We start from the raw sequence: 15,397 nt of genomic DNA on the forward strand, positions 1-15,397 counted from the left end.
TAATATCTTTTAGAGTGTGTTGTCTTAGGAAGGGAAAGAAAGAAGCAAACAAAATAAACAAATGAGATTATTAAAGAGTTTCTGTATAGAGAAAAAAAATCATCAACAAAATGAAAAGACAACCTATTAGATGGATGAAGACATTTGTCAATGATATATCCAATAAGGGGTTAATATCCAAAATTGTATAAAGAATTCACATAATTTAACACCAAAAAACCCAAACAATCTAATTAAAAAATGGGCAGAGGACCTAGACACTTCTCCAATGAAGACATACTAATGGCCAAAAGACATATGAAAAAATGCTCAACGTCACTAATCATCAGCAAAATGCAAATTACAACCACAATGAGATACCACCTCACACCTGTCAGAATGGCTGTCAGCAATAAATCAACAACAAGAGTTGGCTAAGATGTGGAGAAATGGGAACCCTCACACACTGTGGGCGAGAATGCAGACTGGTGGAGCCACTGTGGAAAGCAGTATGGAGGTTCCTCAAAAAACTGAAAAACAGTATAATATGACTCAGCAATTCCATTTCTGGGTATTTATTTGAAGAAACCCAAACCCCTAATTCAAAAAGACATACGCATTCCCATAGTTGCTGCGGCGTTATTTACAGTAGCCAAGATATGGAAGCCACTGGAGTGTCCACTGACAGAAATATGAATAAAGAAGATACATGTGCCCTAGGGAGTATGACTCAGCCATGAAAAGGAATGAAATCTCACCGTCTGCAACGGTATGGATGGGCCCTGAGGGCATTCTTCTAAGTGAAATAATTCACACAGACCGAGACAAATACCACATGACTTCTCTTACACATAGAATCTAAAACACAAAATAAACGAACAAACAAAAGAAAAACAAACTCATGGATACAGAGAACATTCTGATGGTTGTCAGATGAGATGGGTGTTGTGGGTGTGGGTGGAAAGGGGGATGGTAGTGAGGAAGTACAAACTGAGATGATAAAAGTAGTCTCAAGGATTTCAAGTACAGCCCAGGTAATAATAGAGTCAGTGATATCGCAAGAACTGTGTATGGGGTCAGATGGGTAGTGGACTTTTTGGGGTGATCACTTTGTAAGTTATACAACTGTCTAATCACTATGCTATACACCTGACACTCCCATAACATTGTATGTCAACTGTAATTAAAACTTTTTAAATTAAAATAAATAAAAGTCTGCCAATGCCAAGAAAGAGTTTATATGCACCACCTGTCAAATCTTCCTAAAAGAAACATTTTTCTCTGACACTGGGATCAGCAGGGCAAGATTGCTAAGACCCCGCCCCGTTCCCGGGCACCTGCGGGGCCCCGCCGGGCACTCACCTCTCGATGTACTCGGCCAGCAGCTGCTCCGCGGCCGAGGAGTACATCCACTCGCTTCCAACTTTCTTGGTGTATCCAGGGACCTCCTCGTTTTTTTTGTTGAACTTGAGATTGAGCCCCACATTGGCTTTGTGTTCTCCGTGAGGGCTGAATTTAAATCACACGCACACACACCAGAAGAGTTTTAAAATTTTGTTCAGAGAACCAAAGTTTGGCTTTTAATTCTTAGAAAAGCTTAGTTTGGATTGTTCTTCTTTATTTTAGTTATCATGGTTATTTCCAAAGTAGCAGTAATTAAAAAAAATTGAGGAAAGGCTTCAAAATCTAAGTTAACAAAGCGTAACAGTTAACACAGATTACGTAACTAGGGAGCAGAGTAAAATGAGAAAATGCAGGGAAAGGTATTATTGAAATTCACACACACCTTGATACCTTTTTTCAAGGTTCAATTTGTTAACTGCTAAAATTAAAAACTGTCCTTTTCAACCACCTAATAACACGTGCCATTTAAATAAAAGATCATCAAGAAATTTCTGCATAATTTTTCAGGAGAAGCCAAAGCAATTAATAAGTGAAAATATATACTGAAATAGTAACCATTTAATCTTTATCATTCAATTTTTTCTGTCACTGTAAGTAAATTTCTTTAACATAAACTTACTTTCTCCTAGATCCTCTTCCAATAAAAATACTTCCTGTAAACCTTGAAACAAGGTATCCACTCACTCCAAGGCGACTGGCCAACACATATCCTGGGTTGTACTTTATAGAATATTTCTTTGAATATAAAAACAAAAAGGTCAATTATAGAAACACAAAGCATTAAATGTTATTTCTTTACGTTTAAAATTTGGAGGAGCCCTGGCCAGGTAGCTCAGTTGGTTAGAGCGTCGTCCCAATAGGCCAAGGTTGCAGGTTCGATCCCTGGTCAGGGCACATACAAGAATCAACCAATGAATGCACAGATAAGTGGAACAACAAGTCAATGTTTCTCCCTCTCTCCCCTTAATCCTCGCTCTCAAATTGATACATTAAAAATAATTAAAATAAATCACATTTGGCAGCAACCAGGACAGGACTAAGCACTGGACTGTGGCTATATAAGATTTCTGAAAAGTCAGGGATCACTTCTCTTTTCTGTTCTAAAGGATCTGTAGACAGACCTTTTCTGCCCCTCCCCCTCCTTGACGGGCAGAACTCCCCAGGGTGGGTGCCAGGGAGGGGGGTTCACACCGTCTGTGCAACTGTCTCAAGAGATCAGCTCTCAGTGCTGAGCAGCAAGCTGCAGACAAGAATTACACTGAGAACATTGACTCTCCTATCCAAGCAGGGCTGAGTCAGGACCCAGGACGGAAGGAGACCCTGATTATCATAATGATGAATTAAAACATGGGTATGTCAGCAAAAGAGCGGCTACTGAGCAAAAGCCAAAAGTATCCTCATGTACGGATACAAGTAACACTGTTCCCTCACTTTCACTGTCACCTGAGAGTAGCAGGCTCCTGTGAGCTCATCTTTTAATCTGTGCAAGTAAGGGAGCAAACCACGAAGACTGGCAGTATTTTTTTACGTATCAGATCATATAATTTATAACCAAAGGCAAATTACTCCCAAGTCCAGTACCAACTGGGGTCAGCCACTGTGTACTTCTAACACACTGTGCATGATAGCTCATACTTATTTTATATGGGTTTCACGTACTGTACTCATATTCATGAATATGTAAATGTAAAACTTCTATATTTATATGAATTATAAAAATATTTTATATTCATATTTCATATGAAAACAAGGATTTTTATCACCAATAAATACAAAATTTCCAGAGATTGGTAGGGAACTGATTCAGCCACCATTACTCTTTCAAAGGTCCTGTCTGCAGTCCCCCGTGAGTGGGTCAACGTTCTGGGTGGCCTGCACACACAGTGACTGTCAGAGCACACTGACCGGCTCCTCAAGATCTCACCACCGTTTCCCTCCGGAACCGGGTCAGACTGGGCAGTCGTGTACACAGACCGACGGGCCCTCACGGCCACAGCAGAGCTCAGCAGCAGCTCCCTGTCACAGCTAGAGCTGCTTCTCTAAGGGGCACCTGGAAATGGGTCAGCTGGCAGGCAACCAGCCCTCAGTGTCCAGGGTCAAGGAGGCCCGCTGTCCTTCCAGGCAAAGGACAGACTGGACTCCTGTAGAAACACTGGCTCTAGTACAATTAAAATGAACGAAAACCACACAGATACCCCGGAGAGTGCAAACCCAGAGCTGAGCGGTCAGGGAAGAGAAGGCAGGCCTGAGCAGAAGTTCAAGTCCGTGAGGACCGCGAGTGCCCGGGGGAGGCCGACCCACAGCACCGTGCGGTAGAGCCTCCAGCACAGTCCGGGGGTGGGGGTGGGGGTCCCTCCAGGCCCAGAGAGCCAGGCTCCACGGCCTGAACACGGGTTCCTCCCCGGACCCCCAGAGCACAGTCCTGCTTCTAATCTAGGGGCCACACCCTCAGCTTCCTGACTGTGCTTTCTGGAGGCTTCTTCCAGGGGCCAGAGCCCAGGGGCAGGGGCCGCAGGGCAGCACTTCAGGCCGATCTGCCTGCCTTCCACATGTCCATCTCCCCCTGGGTGTGCTGAAGCCTCACACTCACTCTGCAGGGCAGGGAGCTACACACTTGACCGTCAGCGCACAGGACAGCAGCGAGAGCTGCTGCCCGTGACCTCACTTCAGTCACGCTGACTGTCCCCGTGGCCCCACTTCAGCCACGCTGACTGTCCCCGTGGCCCCACTTCAGCCACGCTATCCACGTGGCCCCACTTCAGCCACGCTGACTGTCCCCGTGGCCCCACTTCAGCCACGCTGACTGTCCCCGTGGCCCCACTTCAGCCACGCTGACTGTCCCCGTGGCCCCACTTCAGCCACGCCGACTGTCCCCGTGGCCCCACTTCAGCCACGCCGACTGTCCCCGTGGCCCCACTTCAGCCACGCTGACTGTCCCCGTGGCCCCACTTCAGCCACGCTGACTGTCCCCGTGGCCCCACTTCAGCCACGCTGACTGTCCACGTGGCCCCACTTCAGCCACGCCGACTGTCCCCGTGGCCCCACTTCAGTCACGCCGACTGTCCCCGTGGCCCCACTTCAGCCATGCCGACTGTCCCCGTGGCCCCACTTCAGTCACGCCGACTGTCCACGTGGCCCCACTTCAGCCACGCTGACTGTCCACGTGGCCCCACTTCAGCCACGCTGACTGTCCACGTGGCCCCACTTCAGCCACGCTGACTGTCCACGTGGCCCCACTTCAGCCACGCTGACTGTCCCCGTGGCCCCACTTCAGCCACGCTGACTGTCCCCGTGGCCCCACTTCAGCCACGCTGACTGTCCCCGTGGCCCCACTTCAGCCACGCTGACTGTCCACGTGGCCCCACTTCAGTCACGCCGACTGTCCACGTGGCCCCACTTCAGTCACGCTGACTGTCCCCGTGGCCCCACTTCAGCCACGCTGACTGTCCCCGTGGCCCCACTTCAGTCACGCTGACTGTCCACGTGGCCCCACTTCAGCCACGCTGACTGTCCACGTGGCCCCACTTCAGTCACGCCGACTGTCCCCGTGGCCCCACTTCAGCCACGCTATCCACGTGGCCCCACTTCAGTCACGCTGACTGTCCACGTGGCCCCACTTCAGTCACGCTGACTATCCACATGGCCTCACTTCAGTCACGCTGACTGTCCAATCAGTAAGAACAGTGGCCCCTCCCAGGAGCCCCCACCTCCACAGGGGAACGTCAAAGGAAGCCAGTGAACACCTTTGAGGAAAGGGCCCTGAAAAACGGTGCTGTGACCTTAAGTGCGATTTCCAAACTTTCTCTAGAAACGGTTCCCCTTGAGCTAAGGAGGGACACTAAACTTGTGCAGAAGGCCATCTGTCACTTGGAAGTAAAAATGCAGGCTTTGACTAACTGTGAAACATTTAACTAGCCCAAGTTGATTCCTAGTGGGCACGCTAGTCCATGTGCCACGGCGAAGCTTGAATACAGCAGCCCGTGATGACCGTCAGAGAGCAGTAATGGGGGTCAGTGCTCTCTCCCCCACAGGTACATGAAGTTCTGAGCAGACCCCACCCTTAGTTCTCAATAACACTGCTACAGATGTTACTGGGAATCTAATCAGACTTAAACAAGATGTTTACAATACATTCAAAGAGGTTGTCAAGAGCACCATTCTAAACCTCTCGAGTTCCTCGGGCCTCAGCTGGACAAGACGGACCGCGGTACTTACGTGCTGGTTCTGTATGAGAGCGTCAAGGTTGGGCTCACAGGGAATGCTGAACACCACACGGATCCTACCTTCCGCAATCACATCCCCCGAATCCTGAACCTGGGAGGAAAAATCACAGCATGTTTATTCTCTTCCACTACATTTCATTTAGTTGCTTTTTCTACTTACTTAAAGTGTTTATTATTTCTAAACTATGATAACACAAAAAAGTTGGATATCAGTTACTCTCCTGGAATTTCTAAGTGAATGTGATCATATTGTAAATTTTACTCCCTTTGTTTTGACATGTGTTCTGTATGTGTGTTTAAATCTACATAATTACTTTTTCTGAACTTTTTGAGGGTATATTATATGTATCTGCCCCTCACCCCTAAATATTTCATGTCTATTTCCTAAGAAGGATATTTCATTATATAATCACAGCACAGTTACGGAGTACAACACTTACACTGTTGAAACGGTTTTATCTAGACTCTCCTACACATTCCCATTCTGTCAGGGGACCTGACGTGTCCCTGACGGAAAGCCGTCTCCCTGCACGGCAGGCCCGGGCGGTGACCAGACCCGCTCTCGGCCCCTCTCCCTTCAGCTCCGTTAACACAGGACAGTGACCGCCAGGCCTTCCCTTTCTCCTTCACAGCAGCGGCATCTGCGGGCAGGGTCCCTTCCTCCCCCTCACTTGCCCTTAGGGAAAAGGCCCCTCATTTTGGAAGTATCTGAGGCTCCCTTGTGATTAGGCTCAGGGTAGGTATTGTGAGCAGAACAGTGCACAGCGGCTGTGGGCTTCTCAGAAACGTCACATCTGGAGGGGCGGGATGCTCACCTGTCACTCATCAGAACTTTGACCATACCATCAAGACGGTGCTCAATTTCTTCACTGTACAATTATAGTTATTTGTTGAATTTAAAACTAATGCATGTTTTGTGGGAAAACACTTTCAAGACCATGAGAACTTCCTGCTCCTGATCTAAGACTGCCCGAGACTCACTTCCAGAGGTGCTTGTTGCCCAGGTCAGTCTATCCTGAAGGCTGGACCGTGACACGCCCCCCAGCACACTCCCCTCACTGGCCCGGACAGAACGCTCTAAGCAAGAGTGCCTCCCGTCACCAATTGTTCATCTCCACCATGAAATCATCAATTCCTGTCTCTGCCCCAATGGTTCATAGTTCATTCCTGCACATAATTATTCTGATCCTCAAACTGTCCCAGATTCGACCGGCAGGAGCCCCTGCAGCCTGGTTCTGGGACGTGATGTCCTGCCATCGTTCCTAGGGGCTCTCCCTCCCTTCCTGACACACCAGAGGCTCCAGGCCTGCTGACGCCCACCTGCCCGCCTGGCCCCGGCCCCAGCCGTGTCTCCGAGGAGCCCTGTTCTCTGCAGCGGGGTACGGCATCAGAGGGCAAGGTGTGGGCACTCCATCGGCTCACTGCCACCAGAGTCTCCCTGCTTCCTTCCTCCTGTGCCAGCAGACTAGGAAATCCGGCCTGTCTGGGCGTGGACTATATGCAGATCTGCTCATACCTTTTCCCGGGAGAGCGCTGAGCTCGCCAGAACAGCAGCACACTTGCACACCCATCAACCCCAGCATGGTCTAACGTAGCTACAGGACTGGTTCATCTCCGCCACCACAGCACACCGCCAAGGAGAGAAGGACTTGAGTTCTCTCTCCCCCCACGTCCTGACCCCAGCCCGCTCAAGCGGAAGGCTGCGCAGCCAGACGCTGCCTCTGTTCACGAGTTAGAGGGGTCAGTTCTTCCTTATTTTCCCCCTGTGGTGTCACCTTTTCTCTGACACCTCAAGGAAGAGAAGTTAAAGAATCGTGTTAACCTCAAAGAAGAGAGAAAGATCAATCCGTAACAGGAACAGGGACTGACCTCTCCAGTGCAGCCGTAGTAGGGGGTTCCCAGCATGAAGACCGTGCTTCTCGGAGGAAACAAGTCGTCCAGCGTTTTGATGTTGGAGAAACGGGAGTCGAAGGCGCGGATGTCCTGCAGAGGATGAACGGTCAAAGGAAACCATCACGGTCAGAACCTGGATTGAGCGGCACCCAGCGTCCTCCCCAGGGGACCACGGCCGTGCGGTCTGCGCGTCTCAGAAGTGACCGTCCACACAGCCACACTAGCAGCCACAGTTCCCGGCTGTTCCCACGCCGACTGCCATCCCCGGCACTGCACACGGCCACGAGCCCCTTCAGTCCCAGGACAGCGCGCTGCGGGAGGCCACAACCGGCCCCTGTCACAGACGGGGCGCCCCCCGCCCCGCCCCACCCCGCCCCGCCCCGGGTCACACAGCTGGGCAGCCGGCTGGGGCGTCTGTGCTCTTAACCACAGCACCATCCTATTTCCCCGAGTTACGGGGTATCCACACGCTTTGAGACGTTCTGATCCCATACCACACCTGAGATTATAAGCACAACAGTCTTCTGCATTTACTAATTTGTTTAAGCCAAACCTTTTTTTTTTTAGAGAATAAAAATCTAAAAATGCAAGAATATAAAAGTTGATCCTGGAATTTTTCTTTTAGAGATTAAGTTAAAAAGTAAATTAAAAGGACAAGTTCCTAACCTCAGAGTGTCTGAGTATGTAACACTCCTTTTAAAAAGACAATATTTCACAAAGTGTACTAGTCTTCATGATACATCGCTATGTAAGGGTTAACATGACACCGTCTTCTTACAGAGTGTGCGACCCTGGGCTCTGAGACGGAGCTGGGAGTTGAGGGGCACTCACCTTGACGATAGTTTGATACACAAAAGGAAGAACTTGCTTTGACCACTGTTTCTCTAGACGAACTTCACCATTTTGAGTTATTTGATATTTACGACCTGTGAGTAACTGTGCATACACGACTGCAAATGTTTCATTTATTATGATTCCTTTTCTTCTCAGGTACCTAAAAGAAAGAATAAAACATACAGACACGTATGAGTGTGTATGTATTCGAGGGTGGTAATGATTATCCAAACCATCAGCTCACCCTCAAACGCTTTGATAAATTCTAAACAAACACGCTACGTAACAGCACCATTATCGAAAAGGAGCCAAGGACGTATACCTAACCACACAAATGAATGTTAGAATCACAGCGCTGAGCAAAAAGGTCAGCTTCAAAAAGAGTACATTCTGTATGAATCAATCATACAACATTCAACAGAAAGAGGAACCTCTGAGTTAGAAATCAAAATAGCAATCGCAGGGCCAGGTGGCGGCAGGCGGGGGGGCAGGGGGGACAGGGCGGGGGGGCAGGGGGGATGGGGGGCAGGGGGACAGGGCGGGAGGGGCAGGGGTGACAGGGCGGGGGGGCAGGGCGGGGGGGCAGGGGGATGGGGGGCAGGGGGGACAGGGCGGGAGGGGCAGGGGGGACAGGGTGGGGGGCAGGGGGGACAGGGCGGGGGGGCAGGGGGGATGGGGGGCAGGGGGACAGGGCGGGAGGGGCAGGGGTGACAGGGCGGGGGGGCAGGGCGGGGGGGCAGGGGGGACAGGGCGGGGGGGCAGGGGGATGGGGGGCAGGGGGGACAGGGCAGGAGGGGCAGGGGGGACAGGGTGGGGGGCAGGGGGGACAGGGCGGGGGGGGGCAGGGGGGTCAGGGGGGACAGGGCGGGAGGGGCAGGGGGACAGGGCGGGGGGGCAGGGCGGGGGGGCAGGGGAACAGGGCGGGGGGCGGACGGTAAGGCCTGGAAGGGTCTGGTGTCAGAATCCTTGGCTTTCAGGGACAGAAGTTTTTCTTTGGTTCTGTTTCTTGACTTGTGTTCTGGTTACGCGTTTGAAAACTTATCAAGTAGTTCATGGTTTGTACACGCTTTCTTCTCTAGACACACACTTCTTAGGGGCTCGTTCTGCACAAACTGCCCTGACCGCAGCATGTCTGCGGAGGGGTGTCCTGCAGTGGCTCCACAGTCCACGGGGGGGGGGTGAGCTGGGGGAGCCCCACAAACTGCCCTGACCGCAGCATGTCTGCGGAGAGCTGTCCTGCAGTGGCTCCACAGTCCACGGGGGGGGGTGAGCTGGGGGAGCCCCACAAACTGCCCTGACCGCAGCATGTCTGCGGAGGGGTGTCCTGCAGTGGCTCCACAGTCCACGGGGGGGGGGGTGGTGAGCTGGGGGAGCCCCACAAACTGCCCTGACCGCAGCATGTCTGTGGAGGGGTGTCCTGCAGTGGCTCCACAGTCCACGGGGGGGGGTGAGCTGGGGGAGCCCCACAAACTGCCCTGACCGCAGCATGTCTGTGGAGGGGTGTCCTGCAGTGGCTCCACAGTCCACGGGGGGGGGGTGAGCTGGGGGAGCCCCACAAACTGCCCTGACCGCAGCATGTCTGCGGAGGGGTGTCCTGCAGTGGCTCCACAGTCCACGGGGGGGGGGGGTGAGCTGGGGGAGCCCCACAAACTGCCCTGACCGCAGCATGTCTGCGGAGAGCTGTCCTGCAGTGGCTCCACAGTCCACGGGGGGGGGGGGGTGAGCTGGGGGAGCCCCACAAACTGCCCTGACCGCAGCATGTCTGCGGAGGGGTGTCCTGCAGTGGCTCCACAGTCCACGGGGGGGGGGGGGTGAGCTGGGGGAGCCCCACAAACTGCCCTGACCGCAGCATGTCTGCGGAGGGGTGTCCTGCAGTGGCTCCACAGTCCACGGGGGGGGGGGTGAGCTGGGGGAGCCCCACAAACTGCCCTGACCGCAGCATGTCTGCGGAGGGGTGTCCTGCAGTGGCTCCACAGTCCACGGGGGGGGGTGAGCTGGGGGAGCCCCACGTGGGCCTGGGCCGCGGGCTGGGGCGGGGCTGGGGAGGGGACCGCGCAGAGGGGGGCTCTGGGTGCGAGGAGATCGTGAGGTATGGTGGGCAGGAAGCGGAGGTGACGAGCACAGGAGCCCCGCTGCAGCTCTGTGACACCGAGCGCGTCAGGACACTCACTGCTCTGAAATGCCCTGGACTTCCTTTGTCCAGGTGGATTGTTCTTTGTCCCCGAGATGGACCACTCTGGAGGGCGGGGCTGTTCTTCCCAGATACAGTTTCTGTGTTCCTGGGGGTTCTTCCACGTAGAACCTTAAATGCGAAAATAAAACGGCCCCCACATCTGCAGTTTAATAGAGAGGTCTAGCAGGGTGAGTTGGCAAAGCAAAAAGGTGTCTACACTCTAAAACAGCAAAACAAAATGTAAAAGCTTTCTTTTTAAAAACTGTAATATAAATTTCAGAGCAAAATCTTGTCAACTATTTTAACCCAGATTTAAAAACAAATGACTAATCTTTCTCTCTTCAGAAACGATCTAAATCATAAAAATATAAAAATTAGAAAGCATTTTTGCTAAAGATGGTTAACTTGACCCCACAGCCACCGCGCCTGCCAGAGTTCCCCGGAGCCCTGTGGGTTGGAGGCCCGGCTGAGAGGACACAGCCAGGAAACCCAGACCCCATACGGAGCATCTGGCCTGCCCTCCTCGGTAGAACGGCAGGGAGGGAGGTTCAGCCAAATCCTAGGACAGAAAACCAACACGCAGAAATCCTCCGGATTTCTGCAGACTGGCTTGGGACATGGAACTTGCACACACCCCATCTACGGTTGTTTCAAAGCAGGTTAAACGCTGAGCTCCGCTCCTAACAGAACACATGCAGGCTCTGCAAGCTGGACCAGGGACTCTGACACGCAGGTCCACCGGGTCAGAGGACTCAGCAGGGTAGACCGCAGACCCCCCGGACTCACGCCTAGGTTTAATACGATGCCTATTAAATCTCTCCGCGATTTTGGCAGATACACAATTTATTCTAAAATTTATATAGAAAGGCAAAGGGCCCAAAGCTAAAACAATGTTGAAAAATTTTAAAAAGGTGTGAGAAAGGCGCCTCCTTCTGCTGGGAACTGCTGCCCAGCTGGCAGGCGGACATGCGGAGCAGGCAGGAAAGCAGGTGCCAGCCGGCGGCCCCCACGGAGGGCTCAGAATAGACTCGCTAACGTCCTAGCTACCTTATTTTCATCTTCCGATTACAGCTGACATTTACTATTAGCTTATAGCAGTTTCAGGTGAGTAGCTTGGTGGTTGGACATTGACGTAATCTGCAAAGTGACCCTTGGTAAGTCTCGTCCCTGCCTGGCCCCACACACAGTTCGTTCTCAGAACCACCGCCTCCATCCCCCGTGCTGAGCTCTGCGCCCAGGACCACTCTGTCACTGCTCTCTGTGCTGGGCCATGAGCTCAATCGGGGCTGAACTTCAAGTGCTGTGACCAGAGGGCTGTCCTTGTCACTGCAGAGTGCAAATATTTTAACAACTGTATCAGTAAAAGCCACGAAGCAGCAAGGCAAACAGACATCTGTAAACATCATCAGTGGAGGCTTACTTGGTCTCTCCATCTGACACGGCAACGACGCGCGCTTCCTCCAGATGAGGCCAGTTGACGAAGACGGGCTTCCCGAGCACGGCGGCGGCAACGCTCTCAATCCGCTGCGGGGGAAGCAGCAGCACGCTCAGACCGCTCAGGCCCGCGGGACATTTCAGAGGCAACGTTAAACGGAAGGAAGAACTGGGAGCTGTTTGCGACTGTGGGCTGAGCATCGGCAGAGGACTCCGCGGCCGTGACGGAGACGGGCACACGCTTGCGCACGCCAGCTGGGGACCCCCCCCCCCCGTTCTCGCTCCCGCCGCCCCTCCACGTCCACTCAGCTCCACGGCTGCCCGCGGGAGTCTGTCAGTTTCCCCGTCCTTACGCTGCACCTAATTGCTGACTACCCTCTCTTTATAGTACGCTCCCCAGGATCTCTGGGATGTTTTCAAGTTCTGTTTTCCTTTCCTTTTTGGAAAAGTTATTTTTCAGCTGTCTGTAATACAGGCCTTTCCTGGCCCTTGAACGCAGCACGAGCCTGTGCGAGTTACCCAAGCAGACCTTGCGCTCTGCCCGCCTCCGGGTTGGAGAGGCAGGTCCCCCTCGGCGCACACGCCCTGCGACACAGGGAGTCTGCCTCCGACTCGCTTTCTCAGCAGCGTGCATGGAGCGCCCCCTCGTCTTAATCCTGGATGGAAGTGCTTACTGAGAAAACAAGCTTCAGGACAATCAGACAGAAGGGCGCTCACGGACAAGATGTCAGTGTCCCCAGTCCCTGCCGACCTGAGCAGACACACGCAGTGGGAAGCCTACCTTCTGCTGTCTCCTAGCTGAGGGAAGGTCTAGTCAATCTCTGGCTGTTTTTTAAAATTCTATCCAGCTGTAAAATTCTACGATTCCATAGTTTTTATTATTCTTTCACTTACTTTTCTTACAGAAATTAAGGGGGGGGGGGGAAGAGCAGAAATGCCTAGAAAAGGGTTATTATTCATCGATCCATCTCAGAAGTCAGATAGTAGAAAAGAGGACCTGAGACCTGACCTCTCTTCACGCTGTGGTCAGTATCCTGGGGCAAGAACACAGGCCTTACAGTGGGGACACTGCGTCCACCCGGTTTCGCAGTTAGAGATGACTATCTCCTGACTTTCTGGTGCTAACTTTTAATTTTATGGATTCTATTTAGACATTACCTACTGTGAGCTACAAGGGAGTGACTATTCTGATCAATAAAACAAGCTTCATCGTCAGAACAAGGCTCCAGGAACTGTCCTGTCCCTTCTCTTCTGTCCACACCTCTAGTCCTGACTGCGTCCTCCCAGCCTCTCCCTCAGCGTTGGAAGCAGCTGCCCTCCTACCCAGAGTGACGCTGTCACAGAAGCCGTGGACAAGCCCCTCCCTGCCGCCCGGGCACTGCTCTCACTGCACAGCGCCCTCCTCTCGCCCGCACCCCCCTTCTCCAGCAGCCCCTCTCCTGTGCGCTCAGCTCCGGGGCCGCCCCCCCCCCCCCGCCTCTGTGCTTCCAGCCTTCTGCTAAATGAGGAGCACCTTCTCCAGGGCCCCCACGGCCTGCTGCCTCTGCTCTCCCCTACTGGGTCCCACAGTCCTCGGGAAGGGGCTCCAGCTTTCAGGGTGAGAATGCACCCTCAAAGGCCACCCGTGACGCCTGCACGGCAAACTCACAGCCTTTCTCTCAGTTTCTGTTCTTCTTGCACTAGAAGCAGCCCCCAGCCCACACTTCGGTGATGCTGCATACCTGGGGCATCTCTCTTACTTCTCTTGACACCTTGTCAGGGTCACTGTTCCATCCCCACCCTTCCTAACGGCTGAGTACTTCTTTTTTTTTTCAGGGACAGAGAGAGAGAGAGAGTTAGAGAGAGAGAGAGGAATAGATAGGGACAGACAGACAGGAATGGAAAGAGATGAGAAGCATTAATTCTTTGTTGTGACACCTTAGTTGTTCAGTGATTGCTTTCTCATATGTGCCTTGACCGTGGGCCTTCAGCAGACCGAGTGGCCCCTTGCTCGAGCCAGCGACCTTGGGCTCCAGCTGGTGAGCCTTGCTCAAACCAGATGAGCCCGCGCTCAAGCTGGCGACCTCGGGGTCTCGAACCTGGGTCCTGCGTCCCAGTCCGAGGCTCTCTCCACTGCGCCACCGCCTGGTCAGGCCTGGCTGAGCACTTCTTGATGCTGAGCCCTCGAATCCTCAGGGCAATGAGCCCGGGGCCTGACCCGCCTCGTGCTGACGACTGCGCACTTGTCCCCTCAGCGCCAGCGCCAGGTGCTGAGCTGGGGACAAGGGCCCTCCCCGGTGGGCAGTGGTCGTCTAAAGCACAGGATGCTACAATGTGACTGTCTCCTCCGCCTTCCCAATCACGGCACGGAAGCAGAAGCGTCCTCAACGCACTCACTCTAAGTGGAGACCAGCTGCTCCACCACATACCAGTGAGGCTCAGGGCAGGGGCCTCCGCCCTGCACAGTCCCTGCTGAGAAAGGCCCACCGCAGAGGGCGAGCACCACCTTGAACTTCCCTGACTACTGACCACTGGTCCCTCACCCCAGGGACCCTCGCTTTTAACCTCTTTATTCCAGTAAACGGCCATCACTTCCGGGTTAATTAGCCTAGATCCTCAGTCACATTTCATGTTTTCTCCTCTTTTCAACTCCTAGATTTGAACAACTGATAAAAGGTCGATTTTATTTAGTCCTGTTCACTTAGATTGACAATTTCCAGCCGTTAGGCTGCCAGGACTTTGACAACGTGCAGTGTCTGTCCAGAGTCGGTGCGCTGACCTCCTCTCTTTTCCGTAGGTTGTCAAACAAAATAACGACAACAGCCGTCCAGTGTGCATGAATCGAAACTACACCTGTCAGACCAGCAAACACACGTCCTGGTGTGCCGCAGACACTCACAGCCCATCTGCCAGTGCCCTGCGATGGACGAGGCCCCTCCTGCCCACAGGAAGCCTCCACACCCAGCCTCTGACCGACAGGCTGTCCCTGCCCCTCCGCTTCTCTCCTGTGCAACAGCCTATTACGCGGCCACCAAATTCATCTTTAAGAAAATTCCGATTTCAAGATAACAATCATGAAAAAAAAACCAGTCCCAACGCCTCAGCCTGGAATTCCCGGTCCTCCGCATCCTGGCGGCACCTGCCTCTCCAGCCGCACCCTCCCCCGCACCCCCACACCTCCTCCGTCCCTCCCGCGTCCTGGCAGCACCTGCCTCTCCAGCCGCACCCTCCCCCGCACCCCCCACACCTCCTCCGTCCACCCGGCCATCTCCCCTTCCCTCGCGCTGCACGTGGACTCCCACACAAGAGCGAGTGTTAAGAAAACCTTCACTCACAGAGAGGTTGAGACGCGGGAGCTACTGCACCCCACCTGTTTTCTCCCACAACCCCCAGGTCAGGCGACTCCTCTCACCCAGAGCCCCTCTCCGGCCCCGCCCAGACTGAGGTCCAGGGCCCAGGCCCACGCGGGGCTCCGGCC

The 15,397-nt window shown here is 53.3% G+C and overlaps 1 protein-coding gene and 1 long non-coding RNA gene across 3 annotated transcripts in view; one reads left to right on the forward strand and one right to left on the reverse strand.

Annotated features, from left to right (window-relative positions):
* Positions 1-15,397, forward strand: part of LOC136379798 (uncharacterized) — a 555,021-nt gene that overhangs the window by 253,266 nt on the left and 286,358 nt on the right. The window lies entirely within an intron of this gene.
* The window catches only part of XRN1 (5'-3' exoribonuclease 1), a 108,950-nt gene that overhangs the window by 44,924 nt on the left and 48,629 nt on the right, over positions 1-15,397 (reverse strand). For both annotated transcript variants that reach the window (XM_066347349.1, XM_066347348.1), the window contains exons 19-25: positions 11,927-12,030; positions 10,504-10,635; positions 8,331-8,493; positions 7,476-7,589; positions 5,599-5,697; positions 2,003-2,118; positions 1,342-1,488 (exon numbers count right to left, since the gene is read on the reverse strand). In XM_066347349.1, the coding sequence (XP_066203446.1) occupies positions 1,342-1,488; positions 2,003-2,118; positions 5,599-5,697; positions 7,476-7,589; positions 8,331-8,493; positions 10,504-10,635; positions 11,927-12,030 (875 nt within the window). The remainder of the gene's footprint in view (positions 1-1,341; positions 1,489-2,002; positions 2,119-5,598; positions 5,698-7,475; positions 7,590-8,330; positions 8,494-10,503; positions 10,636-11,926; positions 12,031-15,397) is intronic.

Source organism: Saccopteryx leptura, chromosome 8, assembly GCF_036850995.1.
Source record: "Saccopteryx leptura isolate mSacLep1 chromosome 8, mSacLep1_pri_phased_curated, whole genome shotgun sequence".
Lineage (NCBI taxonomy): Eukaryota > Metazoa > Chordata > Mammalia > Chiroptera > Emballonuridae > Saccopteryx > Saccopteryx leptura.